This window comes from Ambystoma mexicanum, chromosome 3q, assembly GCF_040938575.1.
Source record: "Ambystoma mexicanum isolate Mex_15411 chromosome 3q, UKY_AmexF1_1, whole genome shotgun sequence".
Classification (NCBI taxonomy): Eukaryota; Metazoa; Chordata; class Amphibia; order Caudata; family Ambystomatidae; genus Ambystoma; species Ambystoma mexicanum.
Genome location: NC_090926.1, coordinates 683092060 through 683112890, shown reverse-complemented (window position 1 = coordinate 683112890; position 20831 = coordinate 683092060). Strand labels below are relative to the sequence as shown.

Below are 20831 nucleotides of genomic sequence, written 5' to 3'. Positions count from 1 at the left end.
CATCGGGGTTTGCATGGTTGGGTGGCTACGGTAATTAAATCCGTAATGATTTTTCACAACACTTTCAGAATTTTGAAGTCAGAGGTTTGGCTCGAACCCCCAACTTCTCAGGTACAAGTCACAACACATACTGACTGTGCCACAGAGAGACTGGCTTGGAAATTATTGTACAGCAAGTCATGTAATATGGTTTTAACGCTCGTTTTGGATTAACATGCCAAGATTCACAGACAAATATGCACAAATGAGATCATATACAGTTTATAGAAAGGAGAGGTGCTGGAAATATGGTTGGGTGGTGGTTGTGGGGGCGTGTTGGGGGAGGGGCAGTAATTTGTGGGCTGTGATGCGGTAGTCCCTCTTTTATGTTGTTGGCATCCCGGTTTTTTGTTTTGAACATCTGGTCACCCTAGGTGGGATGCTCACTCACGAGGCCACATGCTTCTTTAGAGTCTGGCTGCTTCAGGCAGGGACGCAATATGCAGCTTTTCTGACAGGCCTCATAGCTGAAAGACCCCAAGGGTGGTGACTGGGCAGCAAAAAATATATTCACATAAAAACATATTGCCAACACTTTGTGTTAGGATGCCTCCAGGATGCATGGCATGCCCTGACGCATTTCCTTAAAAATAAGGATGCATTCTTTGGTGGTTCATATGGTGCCACATGCTGGGCATGGGTCCATAGACCGAAAAAAGCTGACCGAAAATTTCCTAAAATGTCACAAAAATCCCAAAAATGACCTTTCCGTCAAAACAAAATGTAGAAAAACAGGGAAGCAACATGAATAGATGTATATGCAGAAGGGGGTGATGCAGTGGAAAGAAAGGGGGAACAAAAGCAAAAAGAAGGGCAGCTCGGTAAAATAAATATTATGGAAAATAATTCCACCAACATGCATATGACAACCAAAAAACTAGGGGCCTGATTCACAGAAGCATTTTATAATTGCGTATTCCCATTGGAAAACGCTCTGTGAATCAGACCTTAGGTCTCCATACGCCTCCGTGAGGCTGCATCAAGCAATCTGGTAAACACATTTGCTGAGTGGGTGTCAGTGCTGATAGTTTAGTATTTCGACAACATTGGCAACCTTGCCAACTCCCCCGCCGATGGGTTCTCTATAACCCATTCCCAGTCTAATAACATCAATGTAAACTCTTAAGACTTTAAAAAGTCACCACCACCCCCCAGAACTAAGACATCCATGTTGTATTCAATAAACCTGCAGGATTGAATCGGTTTGGCCTTTGCAAGAGAAAGGTAATCAGGATCACATGCTTGAATTTAAGAAAGAAATGCCTTTTTTTGGGAGAAGAGATGTGGAATCCCAAATATGAGGAGTCAGATCTCATGCTGTACCATGGCGCAGTGCATCCCCAATTGTCAGAAGTGGCCACAATGCCGGATACAGCACAAATGTGTGCACTTCGTCCTTAAATATTTAGGGCCTGATTCACAGATTGTTTTCCTATGGGATTGCACTATTAGTACCCAGCGAGAGTCAAGCAGAATGCAACACGCATTCGGTTTGGCTCTCACCGGGTCCTTACCCGGCCGGGATTCCAGCCGCCTTGTCCTTGGCGGGAGGCGTGGCAGCCCCTCAGCCAATGAGGAGGCTCGAAGCAGGACCATCCCCGCTCCGAGCCTCCCCACGGCTGAGAGGCTGCCTTCGTCCCCCTGCCGGGGACTCAGGTAAGCTTTTTTTTTCTTTTTTTTTCTTTTCTTCCCTTACCTTCCTCCTCCCTGCCCTCCCCAACCCACTTACCTGCTTGCTCCTGCGTCGCCGGTGGGGGACGATAGGAGCCTCCAGCAGTGTGGAGACTCGGAGCGGGGCCATCCCCAGCTCGTTGCCTCCACACAGCTGGAAGCTTCCATCGTCCCCCGCCGGGAACACAGGTACGTTTTTTTTTTTTCCCCTCCCTCCCAATCCCACTTACGTTCTGCTTCTTTTTCTGCTTCTTTTTCGGGAGCGGACACACTGGGAACAAGTGTTCCCAGCGCGTCCGCTCCCGATGGCTGCCATGGAAAGGGAAAACGGACTCAGTTTCCCTTTGCATGGTGGCCATTTTCTTGGTTGTTTGTTTTTTTTTTTTTCTGTCCCGAAACGCCGCAGCGTTTCGGGACAGAAAAAAATGCTTTTAGTGCCCCGGTCACGGACATAATGCAGGCCGGGGTACTAATAGCAATATGACTCTCGCGGGGTCGGTAATGCCCCTGCCGCTCGGGTCATATTGCTTAATTATAAAACACTTCTGTGAATCAGGCCCATAGACCTTTGAAATTAATCCAGCTGATTTCCTGGAAGGAACCCAGGCGCCTGGTGTTTGGTGACAGCGGCCTGCTTCCTTACTGCAGGGTAGAAACAGCATCTTAACAGTGGCTCTGGCGATGCCACTTGATGGCCCTCATGCAGGAAAGGCTGTAACTGCCTGGCCCCACTGAGTGTAGGATTTGCGCCTTTGGTTTAGCCAGCTGGTTTGCATTTCTATATAAATAGTCAAGGGGGAATGGACTAAAACCGCCTTTGGGGAATTGGTAGGTCAAGATAGAAAGAGCACTTGCACGTGCGCCTCTGTTGTATCCAAAATAGAGGTCCTCCTAGGAGCTGGAGAAAGGAAAGGCTTGATTGGGCCTGGATTGGGAAATTACCTATACAGGTGATCACCACAATATGGAAGGATTTATAAGGGTGCAAGGATTGGCCCCTGGCATGCCCTACTTGCTCAGTTTAAGGGATCATCACACTTTTTCTACAAATAAGGTGTGTTTTTAAAGATAATTATATAAAGGAGCAGCTCATTATAAATTATTGTCATAGCGCCGAGAAGAAGAGGAAGGCAAGAGAGAAAGGGAAGTAATAATGTGTTGGGTATGGTGACTCACGGGATGCCACCCACAATGCATGGTGGAGTGAGAGGGGCATCCTAGCTAAGAAGGGATGGAAGGCAGTCGCAATGGTTACACAGAGGCCGAAGCTGGGGGGGGGGGCAGGTGCTCTGTTGGAATAGTTGTACTCCTCAACAACTGCAGAGTGACCTGGGATGTTCTCTGTACAGGATACTGGAGAGAATAAATAGTCCCTGGTAGTAACAACTTCTGGAGGTGAACACTTAACCTATAAGGACGTTGCTAGGTAGTGACATAGAGGTCACCCAAAAATAATGAAGGTGCTAGCGTTTACGTGTTGTCATCCGGACATAAGGTATGAGAATGTCATGGGTCACCCGGAAGTAATTCCTTAGCTATGGCCTTGCACTGGGACGATCTGTTAACGAACTTCATGTAGAATGAAGCCGTGGCCTGTTTTACTCCACACATTTGTGACCCTATTAGATATGTTTGCCTTCCCAGTAGTTTAGTAGGGGCTAGTATCACAATGGGAGGGAAAGAGAAGAGAACACGTTACCTACTTGTAACTGTTGTTCTCCAGCATGGGTCTGGCATGGATTCACATGCTCATGAATATTCCCCGTCATCAGGAAGGGAATCCTCGGTAAAGGAAAACAATAGTTTCAGTTTCATTTCTGAACTGTGTTTCTCCTAACAACCAATCACTGGTCTCTGGGTCATACTGCCCCAGCCTATCACTACCCTCCACCTAAGCCCCTCCTCTGGCAGCTATCTTCAGATTTGGTAGCATGTAAAGTGGCAGTAGGACCAAGAGAAGAGCCGCATAGGGGTATGAATCCATGACAGACCCATGCTGGAGAACAACAGTTACAGGTAAGTATCTTGTTCCTTCTCCAGCATGAGGTCTGGCATGGATTCAGATGCTCATGAATAAAGAATACATAGCAGTACACACATGCACAACCACGGGAGGTGGCAAGGCTCAACAAAAGCATCTCTTTCCTCCTCACCAGACTCACCTTCAAGCAAACAAGTTGCGCAGCACTGCTTGGCCGACTCTGGACTCCTCTCTGGAATCCCTGTCTATGCAGTAGAACTTTGTGAAGGTGTGCGTCGACCTCCATGTAGCAGCCCTGCAGATGTCCAACAGGGGCACCCCAGACAGGAACGCTGTTGTAGCAGCGACGCTCTGGTGAAATGGGGTCTCGGTGGCCAGGTAGCGGTCAGTTTGCCAACCAGTGACAGTGGGTGATACAGCCGGAGAGCCACCTGGAAATGGAAGCCTTCTACATGGCCTTCCCATGGTTCACAGGGCCAAAGTTCACAAAAAGTTGAGAGGTTTTCCAGAAACTCTTCGTGCGGGCCACATAAAACTTCAGCGCTCTAGCCACATCCAGCAAGTGCAGAGTCCTCTAAGTCAGCGACAAAGGTGTCAGAAAAAATACAGGTACCACCAAGGGCTCGTTTAGATGAAAGTCCAATGGCACCTTGGGCATGAAGGAAGGGTGTGTCCGCAGCACCACCCTTGTCTTGTGGAAAGTCAAGTATGGGGCTTTACAGGATAGAGCCTGGATCTCACCCACTCATCGTGCAGTTGATGGCCATGAAAAAAGCTGATTTCCACCATAGAAACTTGAGTGGAACAGAATGCAAAGGCTTTAGCGGGTCCCATGTGCCTAGTAAGCACCACATTAAGCTCCCAGGGCCAGAGCCTTCGCCGGCGGGAACAAGCAAAATAGTCCTTTGGCAAATTTCCTTGACTAACCAGTGCAACCACAAGGAGGGTCATGTAGTGGGAGATAGCCGCCAGATGAACCTTGGAGGTGTGAGCCAGCCCCAATTTAGCCAATGACAGCAAATATGGAAGCACTTGAGGAGCCTTGACCCTCAGAGGATCGATCTTCTGGGAACGGCACCAAACAGCAAATCTCTTCCACTTGAGTCTGTAGCATTTCAAGGTAGACAAAGCTCAGGCTACCTTCAACCTCCTCCTCTCCTGCCCTCATCTCTGACTGTCTGTCTGCTATCCAGGAGTGGTGTGCCGCCAATGACCTCTGCCTTAATGCCAGTAAGACTGAGCTTCTCCTCATCGGCACACCCTCTCCCTCCTTTCCTGTTGCTCTCTGGCCGGCCTCTCTTGGTCCTGTTCCTGCTCCCACCTGCAAGGCCAAAAACCTTGTGGTCATCTTCGACTCCACACTCTCCTTCTCTCCTCACATCTCTGATGTCTCCAAGAAGTCACACTACCAGCTGCACCTCCTCAGAGGTATTCTGCCTTTCCTCTCCTTTCCCCAGAAGCTCACTGTCTCCAGAGCTCTGGTTCTCTCTAGGTTGGACTATTGCAACAACCTCTTTCTTCATCTGCCTGATTCTACTCTTTGCCCTCTGCAACTCATCCAGAACAGGACTGCAAGACTTGTCCTTGGCCTCAAGCCCAGGGATCGTATCTCTTCAGGACTGAAATCTCTACACTGGGTCCCAGTGGCTGCGAGGATTAAGTTCAAAACCATCTGCATCTCCACAAGGCCTTCTGGGGTCTGGGGCCTCAATACCTTCAACTCACTCTTCCTAAATATCTTCCTTCTCAAGCTCTTCGCTCATCTGCTTCCAACTCCCTCAGGGTCAGTCGCTTCTCCAAGAAACGAGTTGGTGATAGATCTCTTTCCTCGGCAGGTGCCTCCCTCTGGAACAGCCTCCCTGCCTCCCTTAAACTTGAGGAGAACCATCTCCGGTTCCAGAAGCACCTCAAAACCTTTCTCTTTGCTTCTGCTTTCTCCCCAACCCCCCTCCTCTGCTGATCTCTTGGCTGAAACCGGTACTGCACGGGCTACTGCACTAATAGCGCCATGGTTACCGCCTACCGTGTAATGAGGCCCATTGTCTCATACGGTATGCAAATGGCTTAATCACCAATTCACTACATGCAAGGGGGGCACTAATTTTCCCTTCTTCCCCAATCCAACATGACTTAATGTAGCAACTGCTCCCATGAACGTTCTGCTGAACACTAAGGGAAGCTTCCCTTTTTTATTACATTTTCTCCTGGTAAAAACAGTAAAACTATGCATTCACCCTCATGAGGACTGTCACTCACCCTGTTCCTTTCATTTCCCTACATGCCTTGAGTTACGTTTGTATGCTTTGTCTCCCTGACCTTTTCTGCTCTACCCCTTTTCCGCTTTCCTTGACCCTGTTTTCTTTTCATGACAGACACCACATTCTGGCAGCCACTCAGGGTGGGATCACAATTCGCCTTTACCCGCTTAAGTTTTGGTGTTTTAAGACCCTCACAGTGGTGATGTGTGCTGTATAAAAGCCATATAACACAACATAACTGTGAGGAATTGCTATCTGGGAAGGGTGTAGAAGCCCTGGCTTATTTGTTTTTTTTAAATGAAATAATACAATGATGTGGCTACTTCCATCTCAAAAAGGTAATCAGATATAGAAATACGGTTGCTGTTAGCGACGGGGCAGTTCTGAGCTGTGCAGCTCACACTGTCAGAAGAGGTAGACGCTGTGATCGCAAGGAAATCACGTTTCCTTTCACGTAGAAAAGTTCCTTCCTGTTTCTCCGGTTACACATGTGTTTTCTGGTAATGCCAGATAACCTGTCTAGCAGTGTGGATTTGGGCGAGGAGATAAAAATAACGAGAACCCTCATTTTGTCGACCCCATTCAGCCAAATTTCCATACCGACCACACATATAATGTATGTGTAAATAATGTGTAGGTGTGGCCAGTATGGAAAGGAAGCTAAAGATGGAGAAAAAAAATGGAGAAAAAAAACTGGAGAAGAGAGAGGAAGAGTAGAGGGTAGAAGTAGATGGTGGGTTGAGGGGGCTCGAAAAAATGGAAACATTCGTAAAAGTTCCCTTTCTACAATGACATGCATAGTTGCAAACTGTCCCGCAATTCACAGGTCTGACCTCAAATGTTCCACGAGCTGGGGCTAGTGTTTCATTGATGGCAGCACTGTGATTAAAAATGTATTTTTGTCTTTTTTGAAGATCTCGCTGCAACAAAAACAATTCAAAACGCAGAAGACACACATCACTTTGCAAGGAAACATCACCGGCACAAGTCAACCCCTTTCATCAAAGTGTTGTTGGATTACTTCTAACTTGTTCATTTCCCAAACACTGGCTTTTCTTACAATATTTTTACTACACAGTAAAAAAGCAGTAGTTGTATGTGCTGTGAGATTTATTTGTTCATTCATTTTCACATTTATAGAGCGTGCTAAGCCCAAAGGCATCAAGGCGCTGAAACATACATGTTGCTCGCAATACTTTGATTGAACAATAGACAGGAAGTGTTGGAAGGAAGACACCAGATGCACATTTATACAAACAACCAGGTTTTAAGGGCTTTGAAAAATAACTTCAGAAGTAGAGGAAGCATGTCCCTTGTTCTCTAATAAGTCATATCTCCTTTCCTTGCAGCCAAACCCTTCAGATTAAAGCCTCAGAATGTTGACACCAGCTAAAGCAAATGCCATGGTGTGAATATCTGTAACCTCAGCCCCTTCACATGAGTTTCCACAATAGTAAGGAGGGCCCTCAAGCATGGAGGTCCCTGGGCGATTTGCACGTCTTATTGAAATGGATTAGACTGCTTCCATAATTTATAGCGAAAGGGCAGGACTCGTCTTGAACTAAAAATCACTGGTAAAGCTAACCGTGCTAGCTTTGGTGTGGTCATGGGATCTGCATGTTCCAGGCAACGGCATAAATATACCACTTAGCCGGAAGATGGCAAAAGTTGGTAAATGGTGGTGGTACCTGAGCATATGATGGCAGCGCCTGGCAAATGCCTATCCAACTCCTATACCAGAGTCACAATTGCTGGCTTTGCTGATGATTATTTTTAACAGGAATTCAGTGCAACAAACAGGAGCAAAAACACCCAGGCTTATTATAAATCAAGTGGCTGAAGGCCTTTCTTGGTTAAGACAAGAGCCATTACATCAGGAGGTGCTCTAGCTGGTTTTCGGCTGCAATTAGGCCATTATCTTTCAGAAGGCTGGCGGGAAACAGCAGAGCACCACGCAAACATTCCTAGGGTTTGTGTTTTGGACAGGGAGGGTCGGCTAGTAGGTGATAATGGCCACTGGGACTAGCGTGACCATGAGCGGTCAATGGGTGGGTAACTAGCCGCAGGCGGCGCGTCCTTCCTCTCATCTCATCTATTGTCAGTTCCCATGACAATAGTTGTGGCTTATAGTCAGCGTATTCAGCGCCACATAATAGGCAAACATAAACATGAAGTTTTATTGTTATATTGTTGGCTCTCTAGGGATTACAAAGGGGGAAACCTTTGTAGCTGCACTGTACACGAGACACAGAGGCTAAAAACCACAAAACAAAGGAGCATACATTTCCATGAGTCCTACATTAGGCGGGGAAAACATCAGTCACCCTCCTGACAGTGCTGGACTGGCCCACTGGGACACCAGGATTTTACCCGGTATACCTCGGGTTCTTAGGGCCTCTTCTTTTGTTTGGGGAGTTGGGGAAGGATATATGTGCGAACATCAGGCCAGCCTAGGTGGTTCGCTATCACTGTGGCCACTGACTGGTGCATTTCTTCTGCCTGGGGCCGCTGGAAAGGGCTTGTGTGCAGTTGCGCATTTGCGAGGGGCACCGCTGCGGGGAACGAACCGCACGTGCCCTGCAGCCCTGCCCTAGACACTGTCTGCTGACTGTTATGCACGGGTGCACTGCATCACAGGCTCAGCCCGGGCGGGGACCTCAGTGGTGCTGACTTTGATGCTGCTGAGTGACGAGGCGAGCACCGTGCTCAGGGGCAGGCTGGCGCCGCCTGCCTTTTGATTGCAGGTGAGGTGAGTTAGGTGAATGTGGTTGGCCACGGCGGCCCAGACTGGGCAACGAAGTGCGCTGGCACAGTGCTTCTTTCAGGTCAGATGATGGATCCCTGAACTGGGAGCGGTGGATCCCGATCCCATGGAGAGCCTGCAGATGCGGCACCACAGTCGGCCATAGACATCCAAGCAGCCAGGAACAGCCATGTCAACAGGCTTTTCGCATGTTAAAGCTGATTGGTCTGAGGAGGAAGGGATATGTCCAATTCGGATAACATCACCATGTGCTGTGGGAAAGGAGTGAATCTTCTATACTCAGATCACCTATGCCTAGTCATGCGGATGTTGGGAACCTTTACGGTTCCCATTCTAAGGCATCTTGTGAGTTGAAATAGTTGGAAAATCCTGTATATGTCACCTATAATGCACCCAATCAAGCAGCGGGTGATGGTGTGAGTAAGAACCCCTTGCCCCAGGGGCCCTATCTAAATTAGCACAAATAAAACACAATCACACTGTGCTATGGAAACACGAAGTGCTTTTGTGGCCGTCATTACCGAAGTTCTGTTTCAAGGGAGGTGATGCATGTTACATGCTGCTCACCTTTCAGTCCAAATTCTAGGGACTTTAACTTCTTTTCAGGACCCCCGGCTCAAATGCGTGTTACTTACGCAATTAGTCTCCGCCTAATTCGAGGCATCGCCGTTTAAACTTCCACATGGTGGTCCTGGTTACGACGATGGTGCTAGAGGTATAATGACGCACCTCTTGTCCACAGTTGTTTAAGATGGTGGATGTGTGTGATAACTAAGTTGTTACTGAGTTAACTGTGATTGGATTAGGAGGCAGTGTGGTAACTAATTGAAAATAATCTTTTCCCATTTTTGTTCATGTTCTGTGTCGTCTTTCTCTATTTTCTTTTGTGATATCAATCTGGCTAATATTGTCTTGCGGTGATTTATCCCAATGCATGGGATGCATGTATGTGTATCCATGTACTGTCTCCAACGTTTGAAGATATGAATGTAGATCATGCTTATGCATACGTGTTAAACGTATTGGTTGCCCATTCTGTGCAATAGGGGGTTCATCAATGATTTGTGCTGTTAACTAACTTTGCTGAACTTTATGATTTTTGTCTGATGAATTTGCTTCCTGAAATGTACATTTATGAAACGCATTTCAGCCCAGGAAAAAGATCGGGAGGTCCAAACACGTGTCAGGCTTTGGGCACTGTAGCTAAGATTCAAACCTCATCAAAATACACGATTCGTGTTTCCATAGCGCAGTGTGATTGTGTTTTCTTTGTGCGGTTTCAGGCACGTGCGTATGAACGTGTGTGCACCTGACTGAGTATGTGTCTTTCTGAAGGCATCTCGTACGTAACTGAAGTGTTATCTATCAATGCGTTTTTAATTTTGCATGTAGCTGTTCCGTTTATGTCTGTATCTGAACACATTTAACTGCATGCGTCAAACTTCATGGAGTAGACTAGACTGTACACGCAACTGCGCATTGATGGACCACATAATCATCAATAAAGAAAACATGAAATCATAAGATTTAGTGCATAACATATTTCTCAATTTCCAGATGCTGGTCAAGCCCTGATCACTCAACGGCATGCATTACTTAACTCATTTTACTTTAAATGCATATGGATACCAGGACTGCATCCGGCATGCCTCACCTACCTCTGTCACACTGCACAACCGGGTTTTGCCCATCAACCTCTCGAAGGATGGCCTGCACTTTCCTATAAATGTCCGACTCCACATCTGTAGGTACCGGGTTGGGGATGAGGAAGAAACAATTGGGTGTCAGCAATCTGGCAGTGGTGCGGTCATTGTTCATTACATTGCATATTATTATTATTGGGTTTTTCTCCACTGTGCCAGCTCTCCAACCTAGTAGTCTCAAAGCACAGAAACCTTGTCCGAGTTAAGGTGCATTAAGAGACAGAGGGCCTTAGTCTGCTTCGGATGCATTGACCGGAAAATGGTGTAATATAAGAAGAGAGGGATGTGTAGAACTAAAAGCTGGTGCAGAGTATGAGAAGGTGTGTAAGCAGGTGATTGATAGATGGAGATTGCTGTATATTAAATGTATTTGGAAAGTCCGGGTGCATGAGTGGCTCGAGATGTGCTCGGGCTAGCCTAAGTATATTGTTGCCATGGTTAACCTGGGTCCTCTCAATGGATGGGCCGTGTCTCTTTAAAAGGACTAGATCAATAGGCTGCGCAAGGCAGAGGACAAATGTCGTTAGTATATGTGTTGCATATGAGGTAAAATAAATGCAACGGTTATAAAGAATAAGCACAGACGGATGATATAATCTAGGGAGGAGTCCATCGAGTAGGTATCATCGCTCTATAATCTAGAACACCACAAAAAACCCAGACAGGCAGACACCTAGGTTTGGTTTTACTGACACACTCATAACATTTAGTTATGAAGGCAATTGGAACAGACAACTACAAAACATGTAGGGAGACAGGTGCATTCCATTAGATTAGATCATCGGGAAAATGCCTGTAGACTTATAACATTAAAGAGAATTCCCAAATGTAACGGTTTATCGAGAAGCCACCCTCAACACAGGGAGTTCCTTCCCTCCCCACTCAAGTGGTTACATAACAAACTGTTTAACAGGTTCTTTTCTTAGCCCTATCTCAGACACATATCATGCCCCTTTGCATCCATCTTCCTGAGCTAACAATGAGCCAAGAACCAGGCCGGTGTACAGAAAGTATATTGGTAGTTATTTAAATTAAAAGTCATGGAAATTAGCATGAAAATGTCAAACACCACTTTATCTGTGGCACAAAACAATCAACTTCTCTGAGCATAAATAAATACCAAAAGGTGAATTGAAAAGAACACAATCACAATTCTTCACTTGCTACAAATTTCAGTTTGCGAAATAATTACACTGGTCAATAACAAATGTAATTCCCATGTAGTGTGGTGCGATTTTGATTTTCCTTAAGACTTTAAAGGCTAGCTGTATGATTTCAAGATTGGTACATCTACATATGGCAATTATGTTTTCACCCACACTGTTGGTTTAAAATAAACAGAGGGTGCTTTAGCGGTGTGTTTTTCAGACCTCCCTTGCTTTGGTCTATGTTGGGAAGTCACACAGAAAGGTTGGAAAGATGCGGACAATTTTGGATTTCATACCTCCTTACTGAAAGGCCTGTGGTGGGGAAGCTGGATAAAAAGGTTGGACTGATTCAAGAGCAAAGACACCCCCCTTCCTTAAAGCAGTCACAGTTGGACAAAAAGGATCACCCAACTGAATTGTACGCTATAGCTATCAGTGCTCACTGGGAAAGGAGCTTTCTTAATTTCAAATGTTACCATAATTCACCCCGCAGTGTTCTGCCAAATGGGGAATTAATTATATTAATATTTTTGGTTAAATAGGCTAAGAATCTACACAATTTTGCCCCCCCATCCATTATGAAGGGAAAGGATGATTCAAGACAAGCAGATTCCCCCACCTTTTGGTTTTCCAGGGGTCAGTTCTATTTACATAGAAAACCTCTGTTTACAGTTCAGGAAAGCCAGCTGGATCTCAAGACACTCTGGAAATATAGGGCAGGGGTGTGGTCACTCCACTCTCAAAAATGGCTTCCCACTCTCCACCATGCGACCCAGTCAGCTTTGAGGCCTTTCTAGAAATAGACAGCTCCACTGCACTCTCAGCAATCTCCTCTGGTGTCTCCTTACAGCTGTCAGATGGTAAGTTTCAGCAGCCTTCCTGATGGTCTGTCTCTGGTCTGTCTGTTCCTGTCTCCCCCTAGTGCAGTCCCCCTTATATAGCAGCGATGACACCGCCAATTTTACAATCTTGGGGAGGTACCCTGCAATAATTCCTGCCACTAGGATTGGGCAGTTACACTTCTCTCTCCTCCCAAACACAGCCTCCAAGTCAGGATTGGTTTAGGGGTCTGGAGCAACATATGGCAATTCCTATTTCTAATTTCCCTTTGTTCTCAAAATAACAATTAATGCTTTAGCATTAACAGCCCTATTTTTGATATATGTAACATCTTGAATCTATGTTTTGGACCTAACCAATGGGCCAGATGGAGAAAGTTGCTGCACCAGCGTGAAATCCACTGGATTGACACGCTTTCAGCATTACATCCAAAAAGGATGAATTTAGATTTTGATCTAAATTGTTTTTTTAATACTACTCTGGAAATTACCTGCACCATTCTCACACTTTTGAGCAGATGCTCTTACCTTGTATTGGGTTTCCTTGGTTACTATTTCTTCTATATACGCATAACTTAGAGGTTTCATGTTGAGACATAAAACATATGTCTTATGGCTTTGAGGTTTTCTACATTGCGTTTTTTCTCTCCTTTTGCATTTGTACTTAAAGATTTATTCCTTACCTTGCTCTCAAATTTCTTTCTTTTGATACCGTTGCATATGAGATTATCTATTCTTGGTGGATTGTCTAACAGAGTGTGCTATATTATAACTTTTTTTCATTAATTTGGTTTCTTGTAATAATGTTTGCCTTGTGTCATGTTGGAACATGGAGTTATTCTATACTAACGTTATACCTTTCCATGCCCAGTTGTACGTACACAAATGACTTTTTCAATATGCTACCCGTTCCTTGCCCGGTGGGCTTGACTTGTACATCATGTGTTAGTGTACGCCTATACTTGTAGAGTTGGGGGCACAGCATGGCTTTGCACGTCTGTCCATGAGGCTGGTTCGTGATCGACTCAGCCTGACATCTGGGTAGGTCTTTGTTCATTTGCTAGTTTACTGTAATTAACGATGGTCAGTAGCAGCATACTCTTACAAGTTTATTCTTTCTTTACATTTATAGTTTTGATGGTGTCTGTTTCACTTTCAATTCTTGTTTGATTTTAACTTCAGGCGGGTACAAGACGCCATGAGGGTTTCACTAAGGGTGTTTCGGGTATTTTCTAATTAGGTGTGTTGCTTCACAAGGGTCTTTCCTCTTCTATATTTTACAGATCATTGGTTCTCTGACCTTCATCATATACTGGCAACTGAATTGTGACTAGTTTTAGCAGTAATATCGGCAGTTGGCCATTGCAGGTAAGGGTTTGAATGTTTTCTTCTCTGCAAAATGAATATGATGCAAATGTTAGTTTTCATATGTTGAATTCTAATTGTACCTTATGTAGCATTTCTTTCAGAAAATTATGTGGAAATGTACTTATCTGCACTTCCCTAATGGACCATTTGTAAATAAAATGATGTGTGTGCGTATTTAGGAACTTTTTCGCCTTATGATGTGATTGTCTATTCTTTGCATGAGATAAACAATTCTCCACAGTTTGTGATGTCAGAATGATCATTTTTAGAAAATTAAATGCTGCTTGTTAACATTGAGCAAAAATTGGAACCTGTGGGTTCTACCTAGCAGTGTGCGGGTGGGTTCTGGTTTTTCTGAAACGAAAACACAACTTTATAAACACAACACTGATTATACCAGCAACATGTAGATGGACAAGCTAACACCATCATACAGGGGTTTTTGTTTAAAAAAAAGTTATGAATGGAGTCAAGCAACTGTTTAGTAATGTTTTCTATATCTATATATTCCCAGTGGAAACTTCTTATGAGGAGAACCATATGTTAAGGGCTTCATTGCATTGGCTGTTGACAGTCAGCACATTGCTATGATAACCCTGTAGAACTAAAAGCATTCAACTGATGTCCTTTACACTCTCCTTGCCTCTATCACATGCTCTCCGTAATTCAGCTTGAACATAATAAAAGACAAGGTATCCCAACATGTGATAATTGAATTATTTGGCACTTTGTGATCTCAGGTACAAGGACCAAGATTATATGACCCATTGCAACCCTTCAAACCTTGAGAAACTACACCAAACCCCAATCCTGTTTCTTAAGATCCACACTGTTTATGCCCCCTGTACAAAGTTCTGCTGGTTAGGGTCATAGCAATATGATCTCCAGCCCCTTGTGTCGGCCCTTATGTACCCCAAGACTCTAATGTACTGCCCACCACACATCAAATTCACCCCAGCACTTCTACAACAATGCAAGATTCACCTCTTCAAATTACATCAGTTCCAAAATAGTTAATCCCCACCCCCAATTAGCCATATACCCAAACATCCGACCCCAACAAAACCACCATCTTTGAATGGTCTTTTCACCTCCAAGGGGGTCTTCAACTGGGCTGAAAGCAAAATGGACCACATGACATCAGCACCGGAGGGATGCATTATATCAGCTTGAGGCTGCCTAAAGAGGTCAAGGGACCTACAAGAAGCATCCAGGATCAATCTAAGGACTGCTAATGTGACCTCTGACCCCACCAGTGGCATCTTTGAAAAGTCGTTCCACTTACAAAAGGGGCTTCAACTGGGCTGACAGCAACACAGAGCTCATAGCAACATCATCATGGGCACTCATTGCATCTGCCTGAGGCTGTCAGCAGAGGTGGCCCGGCTCCCTCCCTGTCTCCTGCTGCTAACCTGTGCACAGAAACCTCCCTCGTTCAGGCCAGAACTCCTTCTCCCAGTCTGTCCTGCTCTGTAGCCACAGGCTGGCGGTCCCACCTCCCCTTCCTGCCATTAGATGCACTCACCACTTCCACTACTTGACTCCTTGCTTTGGTGCAATTCAGCCCCGGGTGACCCAGCAAAGGGCTAGCAGTTCCGGGCAACCTCCAGCCTTTCCTCCAGCCTGTTCATCACTTCACTTCTGAGCTATTGCTTTGCAACTTGTTTGCGAGACCAATTGCGTCTTTGCTCAGCCCTGCCCTCACTATGCACTGCTCTTACTATCTCTTCCTTTTACTGCTACTTCTTTCTTCATTCTCCTTTGCTCAAAACCATTTACCCCAAGAACCTCTCTACTTCGCAGGCTCAACATCAGTAGGCGTCTTCATCTCCCTCTCTTTTTATTATTCTTTGGAATGCACAATATTTCTGTAACAAGACTTCCTTCACCTCCGACTTCCTTCTTTCCCATTCTCCCTCCCTTAAACTCATTATCCTTACAGAAACCCGTATTTCTCCCTCAAACTCTGCAACCCTTGCTGCTGTTCTCAACCCTCCCTACACCCACTCGCCCCACTCAACTGGTAGGGGTGGTGGTGTAGGACTGTTCACATCTGACAATCTTCCTATCTGTCCTACTAACCTATTACCCGCTAGTTCTCCATCTTTCGAATACACTATCTCCACAATCACTGCTCAATACGGCGTTCATATTATATCACTCCATCTGTCACCTGGTCCCACTGGCCAATGTATTGACCACCTCCCCCAACTAACTGACTCCCTTTCTCCCCATCATCACCTCATTGTCATTGGTGACTTTAACCTCCTCACTCTCGTCACTCCTCTATGCACTGACTTTAACTCTCTTCTCCTTAACCACTTGCTCTCTTCTTTCCACACTCTCCCCACACATTCAAAATGTAACTCTGTTGACCTTGTTCTCATCTCCTCTCAACTCTCTGTCTCCAACATCTCTACCGCTCCTTTTTCCTCTGATCGATCCATCGTCTTTGCCTTAACCTCCCCTTCTACTTCCACCCCATTCTCTCCATCTATCACTTTCATTAGCAAGCACAGGGTTCCCTCTTCCAAATTCCCGATCGACCTCTCTGACCTACACCACTCTCTCTCCTCCAATGCAAAATTCACTACTCTATCCACTGATAAAACCTTCACTAACTTTAACGCTGCTCTTAACGCTTCCATCTCCACTCACTTCCCTCTTACTATATTCACTCCTAAACCCTCCCCTCCATGGCCTTGGAATACACCTACCATCCATACCCTGAAAGCAACAATGAGTTAAAACCTCCACACTTGGTAAAGATATAGACACTCCTCAGTCTCCAATTCTACCTGACTGCTCTTCAAAACTACTCTTCTGCTCTGCACGCTGCCAAACATGACTTCTATCTCTCTCTCTCATTTTGTCTCAGTCCTCTCAACCTAGGCATGCCCAAAAATCTATCAACTCAATTCTCTTACCTCCTAAACCCTGCTCCATCTCCTCTACTCTTTGTGCTAACGACCTAGCTCTCTACTTTGCTTAAACAATGTGCAACATTCAAAATACCCTTGTAAATTGTTTTCTATCCCCAACCTGCTCACCTTTCTCTTGCACCTCTAAGCTTCTCTCCAACAGCAATGACTTTCTTTGCCCCCATTAATCCTGATGAAATTCTTGACTTTCTCCTCAGGGCCAACCTTTCATGTGTCCCCATCGACCCTCTGTCCCCAAACATAGTGAAACTCGTAGCTACCAGTGTTGCTCAATATCTTACTTTCCTCTTCAACGCCTCTCTTCACAGTGCCACTTCCAATCATCCTACAAGTCCTCTACTGTCACCCCTATGCTTAAGACACCTGGCCTAGATCCTAACTGTCTTGACAACTTAAGTCCTGTCTCTCTTCTACCTCACTATTCCAAAATCCAAGAGCATGTCGGTATCAAATGACTCACAGAGATCCATGACAAACAAAATACAGAATCTTCTACAATCTGGTGTCCGACCTTTGCACTCTATTGAGTCAGCTCTCCTCAATGTAACCAACTACATCTCTTCTGCTAGTCACGCTATCTGTTCATCTACTCTTATTATTCTCGACCATTCTGCTATATTGGATAACATCAACCATTCTGATGGTCTCGCAACACTATCTCTCTTAGGCATCAGGGACAAAGCCATCACTTGTTTTGCTTCATACCTTGCCCCAGACACTTCCAGGTGTCCTAGAAAAAGAAAAGCCGTACCTCACCCCCTTACTGTTGGTGTTCCCCAGGTATCAGTCCTGGGTCCACTTCTTTTCACTCTTTATGCCTCTGCTCCTGGCAGCTTGATATCCTCACATGGCTTTTCCACATCAACTCTTTGCTGATGACACTCAGACATTCTTCTCCTTTTGCTCCCTTTCTGATGAGTTACCGTCAAAAATGTCAAACTGTCACTCTGTGTCATGCCACGCGGCACTTGGCGCCTGTGGAACCGCTGGCGGCGCGGACATTATTCCGCCGTGCACGCTGGTAGCCTGTCACGCCCATCTGCAGCTCTGCCCGTGCGTATGCGCGCTTACGCGGCCCGGAATTTAAATACAGCTCCTTCCGGGTTGTGTACTCGTTGCAACGCTTCCGGTTTCCTCCGTTAGTGCTGTCTGCCTTTTTGCCTGCTCTTCCCTCGCTCGCACTTGCTGCAGTATTACCCGATCTCTATCGGGTCCTTGTCCTCTTCCCCTTGTCTTGCCTGCTGCCCTTTTTTCTTCTACTATTTTCCTTCCTCTCACCTCGCCACCCTCCTTCTCCCGTCCCTTCTCTGCTTCCGTCCTTCTTCCTTAATTTTTCCCCTTCCTGTTTTTCTCTTTCTGCCTGCCTCCTTGTGTACCAGACCTAGGCCTGTTTTCTTGGATTGCTGATTCTTCTGATTCGGATACCTTCCTCTGTGATCTCCCGTGTACCAGATCCCGGCCTGTATAAGGACTGCCTATTCTATTTTGCTTTACCTATGGACTTGGTTCCCCTTGTGAGATTCCGTACTACTTACTGACTACCTTCCTCCGGAGCCTCATCCTTTCTACCACAGAGTTCAGCTTCAGCCGACTGTATTCTCCCAGCATACCAGCTCATTCCTTAGGAGAGTCACGCAGGTCGCTTAGGGTTTTTTTGTGCCTTTTGGCTTTTTCCCCTTCCCGGCGTTCCCGGGAGGAGGCACCGGGAACCCTTTTTGGGTGACACGGTGGCTTCCTTCTGTGGGCACCCCTACATACATAAAAAAAAGGAGCGTCCTAGAAGTAAAGGAAAGAAGGGTACAGGAAGAAGAGACGAAGGTGAGGAGTTAGGGGAGGGTGGTGAATCGGATTCTACCTTTTCTGACGAGGATATCACCGATCCTGGTGACACTCTGACCTAAAAATACTGGATGACTTATCACTCGCTCATGCTCAACTCCACTAAGACTGAAATTCTCTACTTCCTATCCAAACAGGCTATATCTTCCTCTTACCCTCTTCTATTCTTCTGTCCTGACTGCTTTCCCTACTCTTCTTCTGCTCACAACCTTAGTGCCATCCTAGACCAATCTCATAACTTCTTGCTCTTCAACGCCATATCTGTCACAGTGGCCAGTCTCCTCTACATCAGAAAAATAAGACGTTGTTTTCCCTTCAGCACTGCTAAGCACCTAATCTCCTCTTTAGTACTCTCTCGGTCTGACTACAGTGCCAGTGCACTGCATGGCCTTCCCAACTATGCTTTTTCACTCATTTAACAACATTCCCAACTTTGCTGTCCATCCACTCTTCAACCTTTCCCATTTCACTTCTACCTCCCCAGCCCATTATCAGTTAGGCCGGTCAGCTATGAGACAGAGGGCAAAGTATAAACTCATCATCTTCAGAACTATACAGAAACTTGCCCCAACCTACCTATCGGCCCATCCCCCTACTCTTCCACTTGCTCTCATCCTTGGCTCATCTCCTCGCCACCTTTCATGACCCATGCGCTCCCTCTCGTTTCTGCTTTCTTTTTCTCATTGCTCCCTTACTCTGGAATGCTCTTCCTCTCCCTTTCCGCACTGCTCCCATTCTACTCGCTCTGTAAATCAATGGCCTATCACACATTTTTGTGCCAAAAATGCATTGTTTTTCTTGTAATTTTCATGAAATAAATAAACGAAATACATAAAAACATTGATCCTTAATTTGTATGCAATCTTTGATCGTCCCCTGGAAATCACTGTGCTAGCTGCTTGCTTCCATTTCTTCAATGCCCTAAATTCTGCAGAAAATGCAAATGTCCACAGTGCTGCACTCGTGAACAAGTTTCTCACTTAACAAATGGTAAATACGAATTCAGGTAATTGTGAGTACATGTTCTGCCCTTCAAAATAGAGTTACTAAAACCGAGTCATGCATCACTTATGTCCTTATGTTCAGAGAAGTTTCATCTCTGAAACTCTTCCCTGGGGTCATCTAAGAAGAATTAATTGCAAAACTGTTTCTTGTTATTTTGTGGAGATTGGAATAATTACATTACATGGTCTGACTGGAGTGCAAAGATATGATAGGCTGCCTATTTTGAGAAGTGTTGATTGATCAGTAGCAGCTTGTCCAAAGACCAAAGATTTCTAGGTGGAATAAGGGATAATCCAAGCCGTCATCCTGCCATCCACCTGTAAATATCTCTCTTGTTTCGTCAGGGTATGTCCTATTTCTCATCTGTCTAAGTTGATTGTCTTTTTTTAACACCCTTTTCCATTAGGTCAAGATATTTTTGTAAGGTTTTTGATTGCATGATTGTCCAGTATGCCGCTCTGTCAGTCTTTGTGATCAAAACACTAGGTTAAAAAAGTAATAAAACCTTGTGCATCTTTCTGGAGTCTGTGATAAGTCTACCATTGTTGGTAAGTGGTAAGTACCACCAGTGGTAGAGTACTGCTGATTACACAAAGAGACCCTTAGACTGAACATTCTGATCTTCCAACTTACTGGCGATTTAACACAGCTGGTAAATTATCACCATTCATCCCCATCATAGAAAAATATTATGTTTTAAAAATCACTTCAACTCTGAGCTGGTCTTAGAAATGGTGTCACCTGTGAGCAGCTGCTGCAAGAAAAATTGTGTGTGAAATGTTGTCAAATAACGCTTATGTAGTGATGAGATGTGTTTTTATTCTGAAGAAGCCCTCTTGCTATCCAAATAAAGTACACTTGTTTTTGATGCAATATTTTGCTGCCAATGATTAATGTTTATCACTGGCGGAATTCATGGTACTACAGAAAAAGCTGAAACACCTGTGTTCCGCAGGTGGTACTTTTACCAATAGTGGCAGTTACCAATGGCAGTAATTTCATATTTTGTATTTATTTTATTTTACTGCTTTATAGTTTACAGTAACACTTTTCCTGACTACAGCTATGCACAATAACGTCATATTCATGGATGGACATGTGCATTTCCCATATTTAAGTTTCGAGAACACAGTGAAGAGAAAATGATATTGGACATTCAGAAGCCCCTCTAGTCTATGGAAGCAATCGCTCAACTCAGGCTACGTGTTCCTCATCCGATGTTCAGGTGGCACTGAGCCGTTTCATAAGGTGTAGCCAGATGCTGCTGTTGAATG

The 20831-nt window shown here is 45.2% G+C and overlaps 1 protein-coding gene across 2 annotated transcripts in view; it reads right to left on the bottom strand.

Annotated features, from left to right (window-relative positions):
- PIK3R6 (phosphoinositide-3-kinase regulatory subunit 6) overlaps positions 1-20831 on the bottom strand; it is a 409768-nt gene that overhangs the window by 217774 nt on the left and 171163 nt on the right. For both annotated transcript variants that reach the window (XM_069654586.1, XM_069654587.1), the window contains exon 4: positions 10372-10455. In XM_069654586.1, coding sequence (XP_069510687.1) covers positions 10372-10455 — 84 coding nt within the window. The remainder of the gene's footprint in view (positions 1-10371; positions 10456-20831) is intronic.